The sequence below is a fragment of the Misgurnus anguillicaudatus genome, chromosome 21 (assembly GCF_027580225.2).
Source record: "Misgurnus anguillicaudatus chromosome 21, ASM2758022v2, whole genome shotgun sequence".
NCBI classification, from domain to species: Eukaryota; Metazoa; Chordata; class Actinopteri; order Cypriniformes; family Cobitidae; genus Misgurnus; species Misgurnus anguillicaudatus.
In genome coordinates this window covers 33,435,447-33,461,296 of record NC_073357.2, presented here as the reverse complement: position 1 = coordinate 33,461,296, position 25,850 = coordinate 33,435,447, and the positions used below count along the sequence as shown (strand labels likewise).

At 37.8% G+C, this 25,850-nt stretch overlaps 1 protein-coding gene across 2 annotated transcripts in view; it reads right to left on the bottom strand.

The window, feature by feature from the left end:
- The window catches only part of lgr4 (leucine-rich repeat containing G protein-coupled receptor 4), an 86,677-nt gene extending 76,028 nt beyond the window's left edge, over positions 1–10,649 (bottom strand). For both annotated transcript variants that reach the window (XM_073858967.1, XM_073858968.1), the window contains exons 1-2: positions 10,311–10,649; positions 9,846–10,119 (exon numbers count right to left, since the gene is read on the bottom strand). In XM_073858967.1, the coding sequence (XP_073715068.1) occupies positions 9,846–10,039 (194 nt within the window). In that variant the 5' untranslated portion in view covers positions 10,040–10,119; positions 10,311–10,649. The remainder of the gene's footprint in view (positions 1–9,845; positions 10,120–10,310) is intronic.
- Between the last annotated feature and the right edge of the window lie 15,201 nt (positions 10,650–25,850).

Here is a 25,850-nt window from a genome sequence, read left to right as displayed (position 1 = left end):
CATGGTTTATGGTAAAAAAACACATTATTTTCCGCATACTGTACATTTTTGTAGCTCCAGATTTCAATTCAATTCAATTTTATTTTATTTATATAGCGCTTTTCACAATTGGTGATTGTTTCAAAGCAGCTTTACATTAATAGAAGCAGTGGAAAGCACAGAAAAACGACAGATAGCACAACATAATACACGATAGCACAAGCAGCTAAATTTGCTTTCACTCTCTTCCTGAAACGCACTGATTTGGTACAAAACTTTTTGATTTGAAAAGCTCTGTGTCCCTGATTGGCCAGCTAATCTGTACGTTGTGAGTGGCATGAATACCTCTGACGTCAGCTGGAAATGTGACGCTCCTTACCATGTTTGAAAGATTCACGCACAATGCAATGCTAACAGGAGTTAACTTACAGGCTAAGTCTGAAGCGGGAGGAATTATGATCATGTCGGTCTTTACTACGTCACCAATCCCAGGAAGTAAACTGTTGTCTACAAGCCGTGTGTTTGTTGTAGTCCAAGAAAAGAGATTCGCCTTTGGAGACTAGGCATGGGCCGGTTACCGGTTTCAAGGTACATATCAGGGCCATTTTATGATTAATTGATATACATTTCTTACATACTGTTACTTTAATATACATTGTGAAAATATGATATATTTTTTGAAAGCATATTATAATTAAAAGGCTTTATTTTTACCTGGCATTTGAAAATAACACATTTTAGTGTTGCAATGGCAATACCGCAACACCGTTTTTTTTTTTTTTTTGCTAAAGGTTATCATATCGCCAGAATCTTATACCGGCCCATATTGGAGACGATAACTTGCATCATTGTTTACTTTGGGATTTGTACCTTTTGCATATCGTTAACATGTACACACACTTACACACCAAAGAAAATGTAAAATCATGAATTGGACCATAGGTGCTCTTTAATGTATAGCTCTATACTATTTACTGTATGTCACCAATTCCCTAAAAGATTTATTTTATTCATTCATAAGAAATTTAAGAAGTAGTTTAAAGTTGATACCTAATTGAAACGCATCTGAGAACTCCGAAAACCGTTCTCTTCTCATTAAATATAATAATTATTAATTATGTAAACTACTTGAGCTTTCACTATAAATGGCTGATCTATAAATGGCTGTGAGGTTGTAAGCAAAGTAAAAATTGCATTGTAAATAATAAATCCCCCATTTCAATGTGCTCATATATCATATTTTAGCAGGCCACATAAATCTAGCTTTTCATATGAAGGAAAAAACGTCATTCTGCTGTAATGAGCAGCACACATTCTTTCATCATTGAAACAGCAATAAGGCTGATATCTGGGGAGCAGAAAATAACAAGTGATTTAATACAGTATCAGCAAGGTCACATTTTAGCTTGCCTGCCTGCAAACTTTCAAACACGGGTGTTCTCCAGATGTCTTCAACAGTATCACCTTAATTTAATGAAGAAACGTTATTCCTTAAGGAATGTTATAAACATATTCAGCAATTGTAAAAATCTCATTTTAAATAAATTGGTGTCTAATATTTAAATCGGACAGATCAGTCAGGAAATGCTTATCCACAGAGACTCATTTGAACAAATTTGAATCTACAAAAACCATAAACATTTTGATGGAAAATGACATTCTTGGCTGTTCTTATGCATCCGTGCTCTTTCCTATTTCTTTTTTACTCTGGAGAGGTGAGCAGAGCTGGACGGAAGCTTGACGTGGGGAACGAAACCCAAATAAAGCCAGTTTTCTGGGAAGTCATTTCACATTCCAGTGAGACCAGAGAGGCTTCCCACCTTCCAGTAACAGTGTGTGTACAGACCTGTCTGTGGCTGCACCTATTTACTTAAACATTAAAACACGTCCAGAGTGAAAGAGTAAGAAAATGTGTGTGTATCCGACTTGAAGCTTTCTCACTCAGTTTACCCTTCCGTTTATCATTCAGCGCATCTCTCTCTCTCTCTGTTTCTCTCTCCCTCCATCTCCTTCATTCCTTTCCACTGATCTCAGACCCTCATCCTGTCATTTGTCTGGTGTCCATTAGAAAAAGAAGATGTGATGGGAGACAGGCGTTTCTAATGCACCAGCTGGCCTTCTTCACAGCTCCATCAGGAAGCTCACATTAAACAAACTCATTAACTGCCAAGGCAACCTGCGTGGGTCTCAACGACATAATTTACCATAGACAATCTCTAAATAATCACACGGTCATGTCTGCGAGTGTCCGCAACCCTTTGCTTTACCGGGATGGAGACTATATCGAGGAGCAATAGTGTGCGAAGGGAGAGAATTGGAGGAAGTGTCCCGCTGTCCTAATGACTCTGTATATTTGGTTTAGACCAAATATAATGATTCAAACGGGCCTTGACTTGAACACAGCACACTAACAAATAAAAAATGGGCCTCTTAAGTACATCAGTACTGTCTCGCAGGCCCATACAAACTCTTACTTCGAGTCTAAACACTTCCAAATATAAAGATTATAACACTTGACAAATGAATTGCTGCAGGTCACAAGTCGTCACACTGTTGGTCGCTAGTAGGTCTACACACTATAGTCGCAACATGAAGTTTAGTACATATCAGTTATAATCTCTGTCAACACTGCAAAAAAATCCTTTTAATGTAAGTGCAATACACCAAACATAATATAGCCAAACTGAACCTGGATACATAAATCAAATAAAAAGACACATTTTGCACATGCAGGGTAGATTAACATGAATGATAATTTTTAGTATTAAAAATATTGAAATACTTAATGTGACAGAGGTTTGGTGCAGAAGGTACAGCATTTGCTCATTAAAAATATAAGAGGTGATAGCACATAGAGATCCAGGTCATGTCCAGTGGCGGCTCGTGACTGCTCTTCAAAATGGGCCCAAATTCAAAATATGTGTTCGGAGTGTCATGTGTGTTGCTCGTGTTTTCAAAATATGTGTTTGTTGCGTTGTGAAGCATGTGCATCACGTGTTTTGTCAAAATAAGTGCCTGCTGCACACACGTCAAAACAGTTTATGATAAAAGAGACGCTCACGATCCCAAAATACACACTAGACACTCCCTTAACAGTAAACTCTGATTACGCATGAGATTATGCGAGTATCTGGCAAACGCGAGCGTCTCTTTTATTATGAACCCTTTAGACGCGTCTGCAGCAGGCACTTATTTTGACAAGACACGTAATGCACATAGGATCACTCGACGCGCAAAACACATATTTTGAAATTACGAACCACACACATGATGGACTACATACATGTTGTGACGAACTTCGCATCGTGCGCGCTCAAAAAAGAAGTCATCCTTATCAAATTCCCTCTCTCCCACCTTAACTTTCCATCTGCCGTTTTAAATTATTTTTAAAAAACCTTGAAAACACTAAAAAAAATTATTGTTATTAGTCAATGTGATGTCCCTTAAACGCTTTACAGTCTAATTTGTCTGCTAAAACCAGAACTCCTGACATGAAACACACACACAAAATATTGCAAACTTTTAAAAATAGCCAATTAAAATGAAGCATGACTGGCTAAAATGCCACATAGACGCAGACATGAAGACAGCAGAGGTTTCTGAAATGAGGAAGAAAATGATGAACTGAGAATAACTGTTTATTTTACTACCCTGTAGACATAATGTATCATCAGCTCAGTTTAAATAAATTCAACACTTTCGAACTTTCTGCCTCTCTGACGCTCATAAACGCACATACAAATTGTTGGCAGGGATGGTGTGCGGACAGATGCGAGGGACCCTGGGTTCATCTCCAGGTCAGGAAGTGTGTGTTTCACAGGACGGGTGTGGAGTGATGACAAACCCCTAGACTCCAGGTCACGGGGGGTCGTGCGCAATGGGCAGAGAGAGAGACAGAAGGTGCCAGCCAAGTGGCATGGTGCTGGACCACACACAAGCACGCTTACAAACTAGCGCCATGGGGGAGAGGTGCCACGTTAAACACTGCTTACTGGAAGAGCTGGGCAGTGAAGGCATCCGTGTTTCTTTAGCTGCTGGACACTTCTCAAGGAGCCTATCCACCGCAGTACACCAAACACACAAACCTTGGATTAGAGCTCATCTCCGGTTGGACTCCTACTGGGGACTACTTGTCTGGGCCCTCAGCGAGCCAAACCTGCTAAACACTAATCCGGTCCTCACAGTCCTTTCCAGCAGAACGGACACTTGGTGGGTATTTCATTCACATGGGACGAAAACTATGATAGAAGGGCCAGGTATGAGCACAGCATGTGTAAACACTCGCAATGGTAAAAGAAGTTTTGGCAGCCTCACAGTCTCTCTCTCTCTGTCCTACACCCACCAGTTCTGAGTGAGAGAAAAGCTCTTACATGTCTCTCTAATCATCATAAGCCTTCATTCATGCTCATCCAAAATAGTAAAATAAAAGAGGGAAGGAAGAAAAACACCAGGTTGAAAAGACCAGCATGGGCCTCATTTATAAAGCGTGCGTACGCACAGATTTAATCGTAAATACGCAAAAATCCACGGCAAAGTCCATATTTATAAAAACTGTCTTTGACGCGAAAAAGTGCTTAGCACCACCGCCGCCACGTCAGGGTCTGAGTAGTCTCGCATAGCCAGACCTTCAATACTGAAGGACTCCCCACAATAACGAGCCGGCTGGCAACAAGTCAGTTATTGAAATAACCAGCCGCAACCGAATAGCATCTAAATAAACAACATTACTCAGCATAGAACAACGTTGTGCACTTCATCAACAGCCACACCAATGAGACGCTCCCGTTAAATGTCTGTTTGAAGCATATCTCTCCACTTTTTAACACATACAAGCAATTCAGGCGAACCGAACTTTTTGACTCCACTAACTGCCTCAAGCAAAACTCTTGGACGTCTTTTAGAGAGTCTATGCTGCGAACTTTGCATATTTTGAGAATTCAATGTTTAGCTGATCATGATAACTGGTCATTATTATCCACGTGAACACGACTGATTCTCTTCCTCAATGGAACGTCAGAGCTTTGTTTTCCAGGGACCGAAACTAATCGCGACATTCGCGTCTCCTGGAAATCCGGTTTATTTCAACCAATCAAATATGACTTTGACATTCTCACAGGGTTTCCAGAAAAGTGTACGAAAAACATCAGACGTTCAGCCCACAGTCTGTGGGCGTGACGTCTGAGGCTGAGACTAGGGTCTGAGCAGACGTACACACTTTTGCTTGTCTGTTTGCTGCAGATTTTTGCAAATATAAGCCATTCTCGCATTTTCTGCACATATTTTTGGTTTATGAATCACACTGTAGGATGGTTTCTACGCAGCATTTTATAAATGAGGCCCCAGCAACGATGGTCACCAACATGAGTTGTGTTTTGTATGTTGGACCCCTGCATGACATGCTTGTATTCTGGTGTCCTTACCAGGATTCTTAATCAACTAACCAGTGGTACGTCTGCGCCAAACTGGCTTCACTAAAAATAACATGCTGGATGACAAACTTTACAAGTTATGCATTGCGGGTCTATCAGCACCAAACCAACATTAGCCAGTCTCATCCAGCTTGTCAGAGGTAGTCATAACATTTTTGTTTCATAGAGTTTAATGTTTCATTATACAATAAAGGGGCTTGAGGAAGATACTTAATGTTCTTGATAAAATGCGTTTAAAGATGTGAGGCATGTGGTTTCACCCTTCGATGGCAGAGCGAGCAATTGCCAGACCACTGAACACAGAGGGCCCTTTTCCTCCAAAGCTCTTCTCATGACCTGTGTGTGTGTCTGCGCGTGCGTGCGTGCGTGTGTAGGTATGACTAAAGAGTGCTTGTGTTCATGTACATAAACCAACCTTTATTCTGAGTTCTCTCAATTCACCGTATATCATCACAGTCAGAGCTGTAAATTATTGGTGAAGCAGTGAACCATACAAAAATGCCTTCAGGTCAATGGTTCAAGTAATCCATAATTAACACCCTAGTAATTTTACCTGACAGATTAAAGGAAACTGTACAAGTCTCTCCGGTGGTCTGTTTAAAACAGAGACAATGGACAAAAAACAGTTGCCATGTAATCTAAGAAATGTGTTTTGGGTGATATTATCTGAATTGACAGGTTTTTTTCAAGACAGAATTACTTAATGCTATACAAATTGAATTGGCCTGCACCAAATTTCTACAGGTAACAGCTGTCCATATGCACTTTTTCACTGTGCGAAGCTCAACTTTCAAATCAAAATTACCTCTGAGCACTGTTAAAAGTGTGTTACTCTTTGCACCTCCTTCCTGCAAAAAGAGATATTGTCTTCAACCCTGAATGTCCCTAATCGCTCTATACATTCAATAAGGGAAAGGTGTGGAAAAATAGCGCTACTGGTTCCATCTGACTGAGGCTGGAGACGTGCAGCCCGTCCCACAGCCTTTTAGATGGAAAAGAACATGGCGTCTCTGTTTTGTTAATGGGACACAAAGACACATTCCAGCTCCTCAATGCTGAAGGGCTCCTTTACAGAGGCTGAGGCTAATGGCGTGAGGACAGACGATTAAGGGGGGATATCCCCACTGCACTCAGCTAGCATGCACACACACACACATATATATACGCACAAGGGGAATTCTTTTAGCCAGTGAGGGGACACAATAAAAGGGCAACGTCGACTCAAAACTAGGGGAGGGGGGTCAGAAATAAAGGTTTGCTGTAATGCGCCAATGCACTAGTGTATGAATGTTATGTGTTATTATAAATAAAAAATACATTCTATAAATGCATTAAACAAGGAGAAGTGGGAGGGGGAAAGACTGTAAACAAAGCTTATCAACACAGTTCTGGACAATTTTTATGAGAAGCTTGTTAAAAGATCTAAACCACAGCATAATAAGCAATAAAGCACTTTTGTTGGGAGTTAAGTATATAGTTTCATCCGCCCATTGAGTACAGTCAAGGTCAAAGTTTTTCTGGTGTGGGGCATATTTGTTCCTTAAGCCGGTGCTAAGTCTCTCACTCGTCCTGCTCCAGTACTCCGCCTAATCGTAGTATGATTAACTTAAAGTGTTGCGCAACTACCCGTTGTGAAGTGAGCAAACTTTATTAAACCCACAGGACTGAGGGCTGCTATCGGCATTAGGGGCATAATGATCAACCAGACTGTGTGTCACCCTCACTCTTTCTCTTAAACGTTCCAGTCTCTTTTCCCTCCTTTTTAGTAACCCACCAGTTCCCTAATATTCTCTAACAAATTGTGTTTTCTTTGCCTAACGTTCATTTATACTTACTGGCATGAACTGGATAATTTGGGTCGCCAAAGAATTATGACGCAATGAAGTGAAGTTTTTGTTTTGTGCTATTTCTCCTGTTTACACATGAAATTCTTGACCTGGGAGAACTCAGCTAGCCAAAGAGCGTTGATGATTGATTTTATACTAATCATGGGTGTGGTTTGGACGTGACATTCTCAATTAACAATCGCACGTGTCGGCTGAGGAAACCATAGCTAGCTAGGTTACTAGCCTAATATTGAAAATGAATAACTTGGAAGACTGTCCCAGACTACGTATCAAACTCCTAGGAAATTATGTGATCATCATAAATGCAGAGAGAGAGAGAGATTTTTGATTTTGGAGACACTTTACCCTTCAAAATTACAGCTAGTTTGAAATGCAGTGCATAATATTTGATTTCTCCCACTGTATAAACTAAACATTCACACTTTTGAAAGTTCTGCTGTCTTCGTTTCTATTGTCCCCTTTCTTATTCTTCACTTGTGTCCTTCACTGCAGGGAGAGACAGTGTGGCGACAGCTAAAAAGCAACTGAGAGGACGGGGAGAGAGAACTGCCCTACTATTATCAATTACATAAATAAATACCAGAAATGCAGCAAAGCGTGCAACAGGCCAATGCAGCCGGATGCAGCAATGCGACTAAATGGGTGGCATTTTTCAGCCCGTAACAAACTCTGTGATAACTATTACTGCACAGACTGTCTGACAGATGTCCTGTCATCAGCTCAGCATCACTTGTGGATTGATCAGTAATGCGTTTAATTCAAAAAACAGCACTATAAAATCCTTCTACTGATAAAATCAGTAGCCTTCAGAATAATCATTCCAAATAACGGTAACAAACATAAAAAATACTGACATCTTTATAGCTTTTATGTAGCCTAACAATGTGCCATGGATTTGTCATTGTTGGTCAATAAACACAAAAGTATGTCTTTTATCATTTAAATGTCAATGCAGAGTAATTATTGTGTTATTAAACATGTGAATTTTTTACCAAGCTTACGTGTGCTCTGTAAATCAAGAATTGTCAATTTATCCCAAAATGTTGCACAGGTAGAAAACACTCTAACTTATTATTAATATAATATATAAAAAATTATAGAATAAATGTAAAAGAAATATAAAAGAGAAACAAACTATTATATATATATATATATATATATATATATATATATATACATGCTTTAAGAGTTTTAAGAGTTCAGTGACCTAATGCTCAGTTTGTCCTGCTCTTAATACACCTGTACATTCTGCCAGAGGGCATAAGGTTGAACAGGTGCTGTCCTGGATGTGAGGGGTCGTCAGTGATTGCACCGCCGATGCCCTCAACGTGCAGCCTCCCTTTTTGCATATCATTCACTGATACCTAAGATGGCCACTGCCACCGTTAGTGTTAACTCGGTGGCTTTATTTCTGGCTTTATCGCTTCTCCAGACTGGACTTAGCTTGGGGTTGAGTTACAAGCTGCTGCTTGGCAGAGATATTTCGAGAGCCCGGTCAAGCTGTTTTCAAAATGTACAGGCTCCAGGAGGGAGCTTCAGAATAAACACTCGCCTCTAGACGCGCTTCAAAGACCCTTTGGCATAAGCACCGCACTTAATCACAACAAAGTGAAAACGCAATAAATGCCTGTAGAGTCTAATGAGGTGAGGGACATTATTTACACGTGCCACAGTGGGCTCTGGCTCAACCCAGCAAGTCTTCCGTATTAAGGGGGAGAAACCTCCTGTGAGGGGCAAATAGTTCTCAGACTCTACATACAGCACCGCTAATGAATGTACTCCATTGATACAGCATAAAAGAGTCGGAATTAAAGATTTTTAAATGATGATGAATAATAGTCAAACCTATATTCATTAAGGTGGATGGAAATAAAACTACAAACTCTATTTACAGAAAAGCACCCTGGCTCACCTTAAAACACCTGCACAAACACAACTTTAAAAGCTCTCTGGTAAGGTTTTTAAAGCTTGTTTGTATTTAATAATAAATGAGCAGCCTTCTCTATATGGCCCAAATGGGTAAAACGGCATCAAGTCAGTTACACCTCAAGAGTACCCAAAAGCTGCCCAAGATAGACTTTGAGCTACAAAGTGAAATTTAAATGTGAAAAACAATCACCAGACTTACAGTTATATAAGTGAACTCTGTTTGAGTAAGAATATACCAATACTACGGCTATGGTGTGAATAAATGTGAGTGTATACAGGTGTGTTTCAGAGTCACAGCACAGTTTATCAGAGTTTGATATTAAATTATCACTTAACATCTTGCTCAACCTTTGAGAATGGTTACAGACTTTCCACATTAAAAAACTGAATTGTTGACATCATAAAATCACATGTGAGAGTGGTTAAAATTGAAATCAGCTTCCCATAATTGTGTATTATATTTAATTGCAAGCACGTGCATTTATTTTGTTGACTTACGGTAGTGTTCGAGAAATTGCACTTTTTTATAATAACATAATTATTATTGGTGGACCACAGTGATATAGTTATGTTGTGTAGCAATGCTACCAGACAGACACATGCAACTGATACTAGTGTGTACATGGACTTGGTTGTTTCTACGATGTTAAATGTTACTCACAGGTAATAAGTGAAAGCGCTGAGGCCGGCGGGGACGGCGGTGAGTCCTCGTCCAGAGCAGTCCGCTCCTCCGTCCTCATCACAGCGGCACAGCGGAGCGCATGTGGCCGGAGTGGACTGTCCCTCTCCCGCAGCGGCTGCTCGCCCTCCTATCCACAACCCCAGCACGAGCATCCGAACGGCCAGCTGTGCCATTGTACGCGTCCTTTCCACCCAAAGACCCTCGAAGTGGTTTCCTTCGGCAGTTACACGGTGGTAGCGATCGTTCCTTTAACCTTAAAACAAGTACAATATCAGACTCTCTGGAGACTTTGAATTCGCTAGGCTCCTCGACCTGATGCGGGCGACTTAACGGGATAGAAAATTAAGCAACAAAATGTTCCCTTTGTTTGTGGTTGCCCCAAAAATATATGCATGTAATAGCTGGTTTCTTTCTGCTACAGTGCTGGTGAATAAGAGCTCTTACCTAATGCCCGCGAACGATGAGCAGATCGGGCCAGTCAACGGTCATTCTGCGCGGAGTCTCGAGCCTCCAAAAACACGCAAACAAAACCCCTTGAGCTCAGATCCCCGGGTCTAAACAAACCAGGCTCCACACTGGCGTGATTGTGAAGCCCCCGCGTTCAGGAAACACTTTTAAAACCGCGACGAAACACGGCGATTACAACAATATTTTCACTCACTCACTCTCTCTCTCTCTTTCTGATTTGTTTCCTGTAGAAAAACACGGTTAGCTCTCTCCGTCGAGCCTCACGTTTCCTCTCTCCCTCTTTCTCCCTCTCTCTCTCTGCAGGACAGGCAGTGAGGTGTTGAATATGTTAATACAAACCTACATATTAATGATTTCTCGACGTCAGCCGTGTAATTGTTGTGGTAGACTAGTAGACTAACAACTAGGTCGTTTTTAAAGCTTGAATTAATAGCATGCCAACGAGAAACAGGTTGAAATAATATATATCTTTTTGCACTTAAAACACTTACGAACACGAATAAAATAAAATTGCTGTGAGAAAGTGAAATTAGCCTACATCAAAGAATAAAAACACAGCTGAGAAAATATAGTACTCATGTGATGCAGCTACATTGCAGTAGATGAAAACAAAGTACACTTTAAAAAATAAGGTTCCTGGAAGGCCACAGAACCTTTTTTTTTTTCTTTTTTTTGAGAACCAAGAATAATTTTTTATGGCAATGCTACAAAGTGCCTTTTTTCTCCTTTATTTGTAAGAGCACTCTAAAAAAATATTGCTTGAACTTAAAAAAATTAACTCAACAGTTTGCATCTATTTATTTATTTATTATTATTTTTTGTTAAGACAACTAATCCTGAAATTAGGTTCTACCAACAAACAATCTTGAGTTGGATGTACTTAGAAAACAAGTTATAAATTTAAGTTGTTCTATCTTGTCCCCCCCCCCATAATTTTAAATGTGATTCAACCGTGGGCACTAATTTACATAAAACTACAAAAAAATTCAAACTTTTTTATTGCACTTGTCAGGTTGCAGAAGACAACCAGTCCTAGCATTTTTAGCAAAATGCCTTCTGATTGAAACTGCATGTAAGATAATGCTCAGGGAGTCTGTTCTTAACTTAAGCAAATGCTCTATTCTTCAGCACGATGGTAACCTCTTAAAAATAAATAACATATAACACTTTAAAATACCAAAAGTACAGAACATTAAACATTATTAAGTCTTCTTCTGTTTTCGTCTTGATAAAAATTCATAAAATAACATCATGTTTCTACATTTACTGTCACTATCAAGTCCCATGCAAAGGATGCTGGAACCTGAAACTTGAAAAGTTATGTTATCAAGCTAAATGCAGTGAGTTACTACAACTTAAAAAATGTTTTAAACAAGCTTACACAGATAATTAAGTTGAACTTACACACAATATTATTTGATGTAATTATCAACATAAGTATGTCTGGACAACTCTATAAAAACGTTTGCAACTTAAAGTGTTTCAATAAATCAATTATTTAGAATTTTTAACTTGCACCAATGCATTAAATTAAGTGGCAACAGATCGCCTGAATTATTTGTTAGAGTCGTGTAAATACTGAGAGCATTGAATAATGCCATAGAGTCCAGCAGACGATATCTCTGGAAAATGTGAAGCATGTAATGTTGCTAAAAAAGTTACAACCAGTTGCAAAGTGAGGGAAAATGTCCTAAGGTGATACCTAGTTTGCATAGAGAATATTAAGTGATCTGTATTAATAATATTTGTACAGTATATCTACTTTTGCAAGGTGTTGTAAAACCATAATTTGCAAATATTTAATATTTCTGCTTTGTGTCATCCAAAATTTGTATTTAAAGTCGTAATTCAAAAAACAAAATCCATTTGAATACAATATACACCCTATTTTTTCTGGAAACTGAGCCAAACTATCTGTGATACAAGTAAAGGTTGCCTGCAATTCCTCCTATTCCACTCAGGTTTATACACCATAATAAAGCTTTTATAAATGTCTGCAGTTACAAACATTGCTGTACCACCCATGGAATTGCATGGCACTGACACATAAACTCAACGGGTAAAAAGAGGCATAAACAGAGTTTCATGTCTTGGCCAGAGTGTTTGTGTTTTGTAAATTCTTCCATGTTACCCCCCTTATAATTCATGCTCAACTCCACTGACGTCAAGTTTATCTAAAATCACTAAAGCTTGCTTTGCTTTTATAAGCTGATATTTGTCGAGACTGCAGCTCATTAGCTTATCTGCCAAACGCCTCACACCATGGTCATTGTTTTACATCTGACTATGTTATTGGGCAGAGTTTTTATTACTTTTTCTGTTATGGCCATGATGTCTAAAGGAAAAGTTTGATCTCCATAAAGATGTGTGATAAAACTGAGGAATTGCCAAACGTAAGATCTCTTTACCAGTTGTTTACAGGAAATTTGTTTCATCCTTAACAATCATTGAATTAAAGAGCTAAAAGTGAATCTCAGGATAAAATGGAAATTTTTCCATACTGTTAACATCAACACATATAGGAACCGCTGCAATTTATTTAGATCATCTGCCTTATCTGCATATCTGTTCTGAGTAATTACTTGATATAGGGCTGGGTATTGGCAAAAGCCTCACAATACGATACATATCACGATACATTGGACATGATACAATGTATCACAATACGATACGTTGCATGCTGCGATACATTGCAACACTTTTTCATTTTTTATCAAAAATGTAAAAAAAAAAAAAAACTTTTTTCTTAAAGCCAAAGTGTTTCCACACGTCGGCTTTGAAAGCTGCAGTCGTAGGTCTATGACAGACAACTGACAGCGACAACCACACCAGTGGTACAGGAGAGAGGGATTAAAAAAAAATATCAATAGTAGAGATTGAAATATTGATACACTATCGTGGAAAAATGTATCACGATAGTTAGCTGTATATTTTTGCACAGCCCTATTGAGATGATGCTGAAAAAAATATAAGGCCTGTTGAATTGACATGCTCTGTATTTCAGTAGGTACTATCAAGTTTGAGTATCAGAACTTCAGAAGCAACAAGTGTCAAAACTTGTCATAATTTTTCTGTATTTATGAAAATATGGAAGGATTAATTGAATTTTATACAGAGACATTAATATTGTCATTTTTTCACATGGCTTCAAACTTACTCTCGGTGGCAGCGTCTATTCCCAGGAGCAGGAAGAGCCCACAAGGCAATGAGTTTTTATGCAAATAAAATTTGAATTAGCAACAGTGGCAACTAAGCAGTAAAAAAGCCACTTGTGCAACTTGTTATGATAGATGGCCTTAAGAGGAAATGACATGGGTGAGAGCACATTTGAATGGCGCATATCAAGATCACCCTCAAATAGACAGTGACTATCAAAACAGGGTTATTAAAGTTGTCAAGCAGAGAGATACAGACATATGCTGGCACAAAAGTTACACTAAAGATCAATTGCTGCATGTCTATTAATTATTCACATTCTGTTTATGATCTGTTTATGGTTACAGATTTTTGACGACAAAAGATACCTGAATTTGCGTAATTATAGGCCTATATAAAATTACTACATAGGTGGAGACACATAGAAAAGCAGACAATAAAAAACCTTATTAATTACATTTTGCAACATTTTACAGTTAATTTTTAAAATACTTTTAATTGTAATAAATGTTGTGACTTGTTCCCCGCAAAGTTCTGTACTGACCATTTACTCCAGGGATTCACAAACTGGGTGTTGGGCCCCACTTGGTGGGAGTGAGATTGTGCCAGGGGGGCTCAGAATTGTATAAAATACATTAATTTATCAGAAATTCAGTGTAATTAATCCTTAGTGAAATAAGGCTACTAACCAACAAACACCACATTGTATCATAAAATGTTTAGTTTAAGTCAAATTCTAAGTTTGCGATTGTTTTATGTCATGAATTTTCTTTGGGGGGATGAGGGGGCACGGAGGGGATGCATACAGGGGGGGGGGGGGCATTTCAGCCTATACAAATACTATAGATATAGAAATATGTATTATTTATAGAAAAATAATAAATATCAAAAGAGGCTTCACAGCAGAAAAACAGAGAAAGATATGTAGTACCTACTAAATAACTGTGATGTTACAAGCAGACTTTCTGTGCCAGCAACTGTAGACTATATTATAGTCTATGTTCCATATAACATTAAAGATTTATTACATATTACCTTTTTTATGTCCTTAACCTAAAAACGTAATCAGTGTTAATTAAAAACGATATGGATACAACAGACAACGACAGATTATAAAGTGGTCGTTTACCTCCATCTGGTGGCAAAATATAGACTTGCATATTGACAATATGGAGTTAAAAATCTAAGTGCAACAAAAGTGGAAACAGTGACGCTTAGTGGTAAACAGTATTTAATCAGAAAGTGCACTGATTGTATACTTTATAAGTAAATAATTTACTTACTATTTGTCATAGGGCACAACAGGGCAAAAGACCAATTTTCCCACGATTAAAGGCTCCTTTCTCTCTAAACATTAAACACAAACCCCTAGCTTTACACCGCATATTTTTCCTGATCCTTACTTTCATAATTGCATGTACAATAAACCACAATTACTCCACAAATCCAACCCCTACATTACTAATGACTAATTACTTTGCCAGAAACCCAGATCCTCCGAAAGCAGAGCTGACACCAATAGGCTACCAGCAACCCCATTCTCAAACTATCTGGGCATCAACCACACCAAACCACAAACCACTACATGCTCTGCCCATCAGAGGTAACTACAAATCATACAGAATCTGTGATTGATTCAAAGTACTCCCATGTGTTACTGATCACAGACTGTGTACCGCACATAATGAGAGTCAACCACACAAGACACTACCGTTGAGAGCTTTACATGTTATTGGGACACAAACCCACATCCAGTGACCACATGAGTGTGGCTCAACACAGTGGCAAGAATGCTACAATGTATAAAGTCTAGTACTTGTCATCATAGCCAACATACTTTCCCTTATTATTAATGTGTTGGTAGTGGCTTATTGTGCTACAAACATGATGATTTATAGTTTAAACCAACCGCCCCTTTGCATCCTTCCAGGAAAAAAAAAACATAAAGAAAAACAAAAGCATGCATGCACTTACACGGATGAGAGTGAGATTTGTATGCATGTCTGGTCATGAAGCTTCTCATCCCATAATCATTCTCTCTCTGACTGTTTTTTTCACAGTCTGTCTGGCCCTGATCAACAGTAAGCAGTTAAGTAATCATAAATAAACCCCTCAGCACGTAGCATTCTTCACGCCAGACAAATCCATCTCCTCCCTTCCCGATATTTAATCCCTATCATCCTACTTCATCCTTTTCTCCACCAATCCCGTCCATCCTGAAGGCCTCGGAGTCTCAATAAATGCGACTGACATTTCTAAACTGTAATTGCACAATAGTTAAAAGCACAAACCAATTTTTTTCAAAATATACTTATGATGGTAACAAGTGAATGTATGAACTGTAATGATAAAATCCCATCAATTATTTTCGAAAGGGCAGGAACCATCTCACGGAATTTTGGAGCATCATGTCTTCTTTAGATGGCGCTCATCCGCTTCTTAAACATAACCACCGTACACTTTGCACACCACAAGACATTTTATGTATAAGATAGACAATCAGGCCGTGTCATATCCACACAGAGATATCATTGTTGCATTCTGCTGATAAACAATGTGAGGAGATACGGAAAATGAGAAGGGCAAATATGAACAATCAAGCATCAGATATAAACGCCTTTTCAAATTGCGCAATTAATAATTTCAAAAAGAAGAAGACTGACCATGAAACGAGCTGGCCACAGAACACTCGTCGCATTGCTCAGCCGACATTATGCGAAAAACCTTGTGGGCATGTTGGTTCCCTCTGTCTTTTGCTTTTAGAGATGAAAGAAGTCATTGAAGGGACTGCGTTGGCTAAATGACAACGAGATGTTGTGCACATTATGTGATCCTCAGCCACTAATTACATCATTATTACGACCATTAGTAAATGCTATAACCCTAGACTCTGTCGTCAAGGAAGCAAATCTATCGGATTAGCTTTAAAAAACAGCCACCGTCACATTGAAACAAAAAGATGATTTTATTTAACTTGGGCATGAGACTGATAGGCCTAATGAGGTTATGGTCATGATTAAAGCTGAGTTGTATGAAACTTACAGACACAGTTACCAAGCATGACCTCCAAGCCTTGCAAAACAAGTATCTAGGACACTCTCAGAGGGCTATCACTTGAACACGGTAAAAAAAGATTTGGTGTTTCAATTTGCTGCCTTAAAATTTGGAATTAATTCAACTCAAAAATATTAGTCTCAAAAAATTTTGTTTATTAAAGGTACAGTGTGTAACTTTTAGAAGGATCTCTTGAAAGAAATGCAAAATAATATACAAAACTATATTATCAGTGGTGTATAAAGACCTTTTAAAATGAACCATTAATGTTTTTATAACCTTAGAATGAGACTTTTTATCTACATACACAGAGGGTCCCCTTACATGGAAGTCGCCATTTTGTGCCACAATGTTTCTACAGAAGCCCTTAACGAATAAACCTTTTTACTAAGTTGTCTCCGTCGATCAGTGTTGGGGGTAACGCATTACAAGTAACTTGAGTTACGTAATAATATTACTTTTCTGAAGTAAAGTAACGCATTACTTTTTAAATGTAGACATTAATATTTGAGTTACTTTTTCAAAAAAGTAACTCAAGTTACTTTTTTAGTTTAATTAACTTGATTAAAAAATATGTACTGAATTAAACTAAATGCATGCACTCTCTGTGCCTGTGTGGAAACAGTATGAGTCAGAGCTAAACATTTTTGTGATGAAATATGCAATTTCTGAAGGCAGAACTTTTCAGTCATAAAAACACCTGCAAGGCCTGAAAGAGATCAAGCTTTAGCCAAGAAAAAGTAACGCAAAAGTAACTAAAAGTAACGTAAGCATTACTTTCAATGAAAAGTAACTAAGTAATGCAATTAGTTACTTTTTTTGGGAGTAACTTAATATTGTAATGCATTACTTTTAAAAGTAAATTTCCCCAACACTGCCGTCGATGACATGTTTGTCCGGTGGTGGCTATCGTACATTCTTTATGTATTTCAAAAGCGAGGGTTGGGCAGTGGACTGAGCCGTTGGTTGCAATTTGCGAACTCACCACTAGATGCCACTAAAATTTACACACTACACCTTTAAATACTTTTTAGTTGAATTAACTAAAAACTTTAAGGCAGCACAAACACTTATTCTTTCTAAGTTGAAACAACAGTAAATGTTTAGGCTACGTTTTGTTAAACTGACAGCATGAACTTAAAAATAAAGCAAATTTAGGATGTCATTTCTGTACATCAAACCTGTCATGTACAACATTTAAATTCAAGTTACTATTTGCACTTAACAATAATGTAGTAAATGTGCTGCTATTTTGGGAACGCAAGAGATTGTGGTGCAGTGGTTGAATGGATTATTTTTAACTCTCATATCCATTAAAAATAATTGAGCACAATGAAGAATTCCCCAACTGAATATTTGTGTTGCATGAACTTCCTGTCTGATATTAACTTTGGTGCTTTTTATTACATATCACCCATGCGTTGCTCTAAGTAAAAGTGTCTGTTAACATATTATTTATAAGTTCAAAACACTTTCTCACTTTTGTGTTTGTTTTCCAATTGTGATTTAAACTTAATTGCATCGACAGACAAATTATCATTAAAAAAATTTTAAATATAGATTTTTAAATTTAAACCATTTGTATTCAAAACCCTCTACCCATTGTGTACGTGTACCAATCAATGCAATGCATTATTTGTACAAATATATAGCTATTCTATCTTGAATTGTTTTAGAGAAAGAATTTGGGCATGTTTACATATATCAAAATTTCAAATACTGCACTGTAAAAAAGATTTGTTGGTTCAACTTTTAAAAAAGTAAGTGTTTATGCTGCCTTAAAGATTTGAGTTAATTTAAGTTAAAAATATTAGTTGACTCAACATTTTTACTAAGTTAACTAATATTTTTAAGACAGCAAAAACACTTTTTTTAAGTTAAAACATTTTTTCATAGTGTGTATTGTCATAAATGAACATATAAACGGTTTTATCGGACGCACGTGAGATGACGAGATACGCGCATGGTCCAAGGCTTTGAACCGGTTCACGGAACAGAAACGAAACCAGAAACTTAAAAAAAAATAATGCTGCGGAACAGAAACGTTTATTTAAAATAATAGTAACCAGTTAATACCGTTATTTTTTCGTTCTTTGACAAGATTGCTGTGCAATACTCGATGAAGTTCACTTCCGGTTGTCGTTGACTCATCAGAGAAATGGGAAGCTTTCCACCAGCAAGTAGCCTACTAAAGTCTCTAATGCCCAATCATAAGAGGTAAATATTGTAGTCTACCAAGTTTCTCAAGATGTTTGTTTTTTACTAATTAGTTGTGTAACGGATCACAGTTGATCCGTGATTCGTACAGATCAGGACCATGCAATTCACGGATTAATACGCAATTTAAAATAGGGTGAAAGTTGATCATTTGCACATATTTCAAAGGCTTGCAAATGTTAACACTTAAGTTATTTTAAACAATTTAACCGCTAAAAAATGCTAAAGTGAGCAATTTTCTGTACGCACATGCGGTTGAATGTGTCCGGTCCAACTCCGCCCTTCAAAGATCAGAACTCTTGATGTATAAACTTGAGATAGAGTTGCGCTACTGTGTTTCATACTGTAATCCATTAAAATACATTTGGCGAATAAAGCACTGAAAAACAACGTAATTTTCACTTTATGTGGATCGACTTTATGTGTTTATGCTGCATCGGTGAAAGATAGAGACTTAGGAAAATTATGTAGAGTAATAATTTAAGTTTTATGTCTTAATGATCAGCCTACTTATTTGTATGTCCCACAGCTGACATGGAACGTTATTAACCGGTTCGGGAACTTTATTTTTTTTTGTTCTAACTAGTTCAGGAACGTCAGTTTTAGGGTTGAACCGAAAACCGGAAACGTTAAAATACTGTTTCTGTCCGGAACTAACCAATTGGGAAAAAATTCTGGTTCAAAGCCCTGCTTAGATGTGGTGATATGTACGTTTGGGTTGTATGGGTTCAAAGTGCTCATAAATAAATAAATCTTTCCAAACAAGCCAAAGGTTTAAGTTTGGAAACTTTTTTGGAAGGGTGTTCAACACTAATTATAATAACAATGGGATATTAAAGAGCTTGAGGACAACACACATACGTAATTTTTCCAGCACACCAAATCTGTGATCAAGTCTAAGCTAGCAGTGTGCGTGTGAAGCCACATGTTAGGTGTGGGGGTAGAAGAGCACAGGTAAATAAAGGGTTTTAAGGTGGTATGGTAAAAATCGGGCCTCAGGCACGACTGCATCTTTCAAGTGGAGAGTGGGGCATATCTGGGCATGTAAGTGGCCTGATGTGGACCTCCTCATGTACATTCTGGACTGACTCCCAAGGCTGCATCTTAGAGGGTCTTGGCAAGCATCCACATAGCTTGTTTGTGCAGGTGTCGTAATAGTAAATGTCCCGGGGGCCAATCCATGTAAAATGAGCCAGGTGTGCAATAAGAAGTTACGCATATCCCCATGCGATCTCTGTGCGGATAGCAAGGATGTCTCACTAAAGAGCAACATCATTTAGGCTCCCACCATACACTTAGCCCTACTTCTGGTCATGTTTTGGGCACCCAATATCTCAAAACAAGGATAACCTCCCTTCGGAGTCCTTGGAAGAAGCACCTCCTTCTTTGGGGAATGTGTGGTTGCTTGCTTGTATATCTTTTGTAAATGAGATGAGTTTATCCGGCAGGTAAGGGTCCTTATTGTGATTACATCCTTCATTTTGACCATCTGCACATACCGGCTCTCACGCAGACTCTCAGAGCTCTGTGATGTGGTCTGATTCCTTCTTCGCAAGCTGTTGAACTTCATCGCTCATATGCTAAGCGGAACTGTTGACATCTTCCAAGCATCTGGTCTACGTGATTTTTCAGCAAAAAAAAAGTATTTTCAGCAACTTCAGTATCAGCAAGGTTATTTCCAATAGACAAGTACTGACAGTATACATTGTACATTGTAATACATTGTAAATAGACACTCTTACAGTTAAACAAACACATTTCTTACAAATGTGCATGCAAATATTTAAGTGATATAGAATGACATTTCTAACTTTTTTAAATGCACCAAAGTACATGTGAAATATAATTAATTCACTATATTAACTAACTTTTTAAGTTTAATATGACATTTAGTCATTTATTATATTAATTGACTAAAAATCTTATAGTCGAAGGAAAGTAGATATAATTTTACTAGATTTTTATTTATTTATGAGGACAATAAAACTAGCAATAATATCATATCTATTTTATATACTACTATATATTAATAATTCTCCAATTTTCTGTACTCTATCTTTTCATGTTAAGCTGCTTTGAAACAATGCAACACTGTAAAAGGCACTATATAAATAAAATAAACTTTCATATATTTTATTAAAGCAATAAACCTTGAAAGATCAATATTGTTACCCCATATCCATAAAATCACTGTAAGGCATGGTCATTTTAAAATCAAAGGTAAGCCTATTACCTTTAAAATGGCGACAGCAGCATGACATCATTACAATGAGCAATTCAATTTCTCAATAATCAATAATAATCGATCCACCAAGCATATAGTTCACTTTTCTACCACTTTTCTATTTGTGGTTGCTAGGCAACACAGAAACCTGCAGCATTTGAGATTGTACTATGTCAAGAGTGTGTCTATAGTCATTTTACAACAGCTTTAAATGTGACTCACCTGAATTCGTGGTCGTTACCGTTTGTTTTATAATATGCAATAATGTTGGTCAAAAATAAAATGAAAAATATTACCAAAGTATCCAATCTTTGAAATTGAAGGTTTCTGGTCTGCGGTCGATCTGAAAAGGCTATATACCATAGATTAAAAGCATTAGCATTGTTTGCTCTCTTCCTCTCCATGTACTTCAGCTCCTCCAGTTCGACCTCACTGTCTGAGGAGGATTTCTGAACATGGTACTGACAAGGTTTCATATTTCCACTCTTTCTTTCTCATCTTTTCACACAGTGTGCTGTGTCAGACTTTAATGCTGGACAGAGCAGACACAGACTAACAAGACCCTGTAAAGCAGTTAATTGGCAGTTCTATCATACCTGCAGAGTCAATGGCTTCATTTTAATAGGTTTAAATAGGGAGCGTTTACTATAGACTCGTCATGTCACATGCATGGTCTATCATCATAGTCCTAATCCATTAGGACTCTGAAGAAAAAGAGACGAACAACGTAAATGGTTCTGAATCGGATATCTTTTCTCCATTAGATGTCTTTCTACTATATTACAGTGTGACAAATTGCTTCTTGTGTCAGTGCTGGGCATTTGCAATTTCACCAGATGTCTCAGTAATCATCACCACGTACCGGTGAAAGGATGAGATGTGCAGGGCTTAGGCGAAATCCTGTTCATTAATGCACAGAGATCAAGTTCATTCATGATCCATTTCCAAGTTGATTGCAAATGTGTCACAAATATAAATGTGTTAACAGAAAAAAGTTGGAATTTTCTTCATTGAGTTTATCAGGTTCACATAAGACAGAATGCAATGCTTCAACATTACTGCGTACCCAAACCAAAGCCAACATTTAACGCCCAATGAAAGCAAGAATGTACACGTGTTTAATGAATAGAAATCAGACATTTTAATCTGAACTCAACAATTTATCACTTAGAGGTGTGAAGCTTTAAAGCAGAGGACCAGGTTAGTCAGGGACCCTGGAATGTTATTTTCATGGCCACAGCCGATTCTAGAATAGAGTCTGCACGTCATTCTCACCCACCACGCTGTATACTCGTATAAGGCTATTGAGTTTTAACATGACTCACCTTTGAAATGCTTTATTTCGTTTTCTATCTCCCTCTCTCTTCACCAAACTCACTCAGCTTCCATTCACAACACACACTGTGCCAGTAATGAAAACGCAGAACAGTAAAAAAATACAGAGATAAAACCAAGACTAGTTTTGTACATCATGTCCTGGAATGATCATTTGGGGCTTTGGGAAATGTGGTTTATATACCTTATTGAGAGGATACACAAAAGCAAACAGAACACAAATTCGATCCACAATAGCGCATGTGGCTTTTGAGGTGAGGCATCGGCGAAATGTATGAATACTAGTGAAACTCTAACCTTTAATAGTCGCTGTGCGATCGTAGTTCTCATTCAGTTTTCTCTCGCTGAAAAAGAATGCAACAAAGAATCTCATTTACTGTGTCTGTCTTGTTGTTTACTCTCTCTGCTCAGCGATTGGAGCATGCGGTGTCATTTCCAGCAGTGCCACTTAAAGCTCCCAGGGTTCATTGGGACTTACGACCTTCTCGGTTGCCATGGTGCTTTGCCGCCTGTCATTGTTCAATAGATAAGATAACAATAAAAGATTACTGCGGCATCTAAAATGAATATCTCCTTACCTGGTCCTGACTGCATACGCGCCGATATGAGAATAACAGCAGGGAACATATTAAAATCTTTAGCTACATCCATAGTAGTGGGACTTTTATGATTTATAGCAGCCTCAAATAACACATCATTTTACTTACATCCTTCATTTTGATCATGTGCACATACTGGCTCTGTAATGTGATGTTGTCTGGCTCCTTCCTCCCAAGCTGCAGAACTTCATCTCCTGCTTGCAAAATGAACTGTTGACACCTTCCAAGTACCTGGCATATCCAGGCAAAAGTACTACCAATTACAGGACTTTGCCAGGGTTTGTACAAGTTTCGGAAAGTTATTTTCGAAAATGAAAGATTCATACGATCTTGCTTTATTTCTTTATATAGGCACTTTAACCGGAATAAAGCACGCACACACCAACTAAGAACTGACACTAAATCAACATCACCAGAGAATTGTGTTGTTGGTTGTGAGGAAAATTTAAGCTTGTTCAGCTTCCCAAAGTATGGAAACAATGGATATATTTTGTTTATCCGGGGTAGCAGCGGAGTTGTGCGTGTGTGTTTGTCTAATGCTGGATTGCGTTAAAATGGGGCGACCCCCACCGGGTCATGAGTCACAGGCATGTAAAATTACATCAAAGGTCTGTGTTTTGTTGTCAATCGGCATGTTGGTGCATATCATGTAAACAACACAAACATATAGTGAATCATAAATTATCCAGAAATAGTAGGATGTGTTGTGTGTTGCTCGTGACTCGCTCCGCCCACAGTACGCCTACAACTAAAGACTCTTTGGATATATAATGGATTTAATACTACTCTATACTGTACTCAAGATTAACATTATATAAGCAGAATCAGCGTGTGTTATGTGAGTCTTAAGTTAAACCAACAAACCAAATTTTTTATCGTCTACCATCATACTAGAGTTGCAAATATGGTGCAGAATTTCTTTTCCTTTGTTATAGGGGACATTTCACAAGATTTTTTATGTAAAATAAATCTTTTGTATCCCCAGAGTATGTATGTAAAGTTTTAGATTTAGATCATTTATTATAACATGTTAAAATTGCCACTTTGTAGGTGTGAGCAAAAAATGTGCCATTTTTGGGTGTGTCCTTTAAAGGAATAGTCTACTCATTTTCAATATTAAAATATGTTATTACCTTAACTAAGAACTGTTGATACATCCCTCTATCATCTGTGTGCGTGCACGTAAGCGCTGGAACGCGCTGCAATGCTTCGATAGCATTTAGCTTAGCCCCATTCATTCAATTGTACCATTTAGAGATAAAGTTAGAAGTGACCAAACACATCAACGTTTTTCCTATTTAAGACGAGTAGTTATACGAGCAAGTTTGGTGGTACAAAATAAAACGTAGTGCTTTTCTAAGCTATAGGAACTATATTTTATGGCGTAATAGCACTTTTGGGAGTACTTGGACTCGGCGCAGTAACACCCTCCCTCTCCCATTATGAGAGTGAGAAGGGGAGCAGACTTTTCAGGCGAGTCGAAGTACTCCCAAAAGTGCTATCACGCCACAAAACATAGTTCCTCTTTTAAATCCGCTTAGAAAAGCGCTACGTTTTATTTTGTACCACCAAACTTGCTCGTATAACTACTCGTCTTAAATAGGAAAAACATTGATGTGTTTGGTCACTTCTAACTTTATCTCTAAATGGTACAATTGAATGAATGGGGCTAAGCTAAATGCTATCGTAGCGTCGCAGCGCGCTCCAGCGCTTACGTGCACGCACACAGATGATAGAGGGATGTATCAACAATTCTTAGTTAAGGTAATAACATATTTTAATATTGAAAATGAGTAGACTATTCCTTTAACCCTCTGGGGTCCGACCATTTTGGGACAATGGCAGAGGTTCTGACATACTCTTACATTTGGTCTTATTTCAGTTGCTTTAAAACATATTAATGACAAGTGTCTCATAACACTGCGTTCAGCACAAACTGGGCTACAATATTATATGAGCTACATGTATGTACATGTTTGTATTTTTGAGAGAAAAATGTGTATGCGTGGTTCTTAAAAAAGCAAATGAGCTGATATCTGCACTAAATGACAGTGCTGTGGTTGGATAGTACAGATTAAGCTGCGTTATTATCCCCTTCTGACATCACAAGGGGAGCAAAATTTCAATGACCTACAGGTATTTTTCCATATGCTTACAGAGAATGGTTAAGCAAAAACTAAGTTACTGGGTTAATCTTTTTTTACATTTTCTAGGTTAATAAAAGCACTGGGAACCCAACTGTAGCATTTAAACAAGGAAAAAGTCACATTTTCATAATATGTCCCCTTTAAGTGACCTGGAGTGAAAGTAAGCTCCACATTATTCACATCAACATATCACACAACCCATAACTTATTGTGTTATTATGACCATGTGTATCTCTCTTCCTCTCTCTGGTAGTTGGATAAGTACTGTACCATCCACTCCATTTTGGTTTCGTGCCTTCCAGAGATTTGTCAGAGATTGGAAACATCTTTGATGCATCTTTTCCTCCTATGCATGTGCAACAATTCTGAACGTTTCACATTTCCACTATCAGTTTAAACAATTCCTTGTGTTTTATGGGCTTTATATAAACCACCATTCCTTTGTTTGTCTGGGAAAGTTTGATCCAGCACTTAAGTAAAAGATTTAGTCTACAGTATTTTGCTTCAATGGTTGTAATAGAGTATATAACAATGTCAAGTGAAGTAAACAGTTTATGCTGACTAATGTGCATATATTGTAGTATTTGTGTACGCATGTAATCAAAAACAGCTCCATCCCCACCTCGATCGCAATATTCTGCTATCATTTTATTCATGCATTGCAGATCCTGGTCAACATTGCAGCAAAGTGGACAAATTCATAAACAATAAACAGGTTGTTGAAATAAAATGTGTAGCCTCATATCTTAAAAAATGTATTGAAGAGGCAAATATCTGCAGTGTT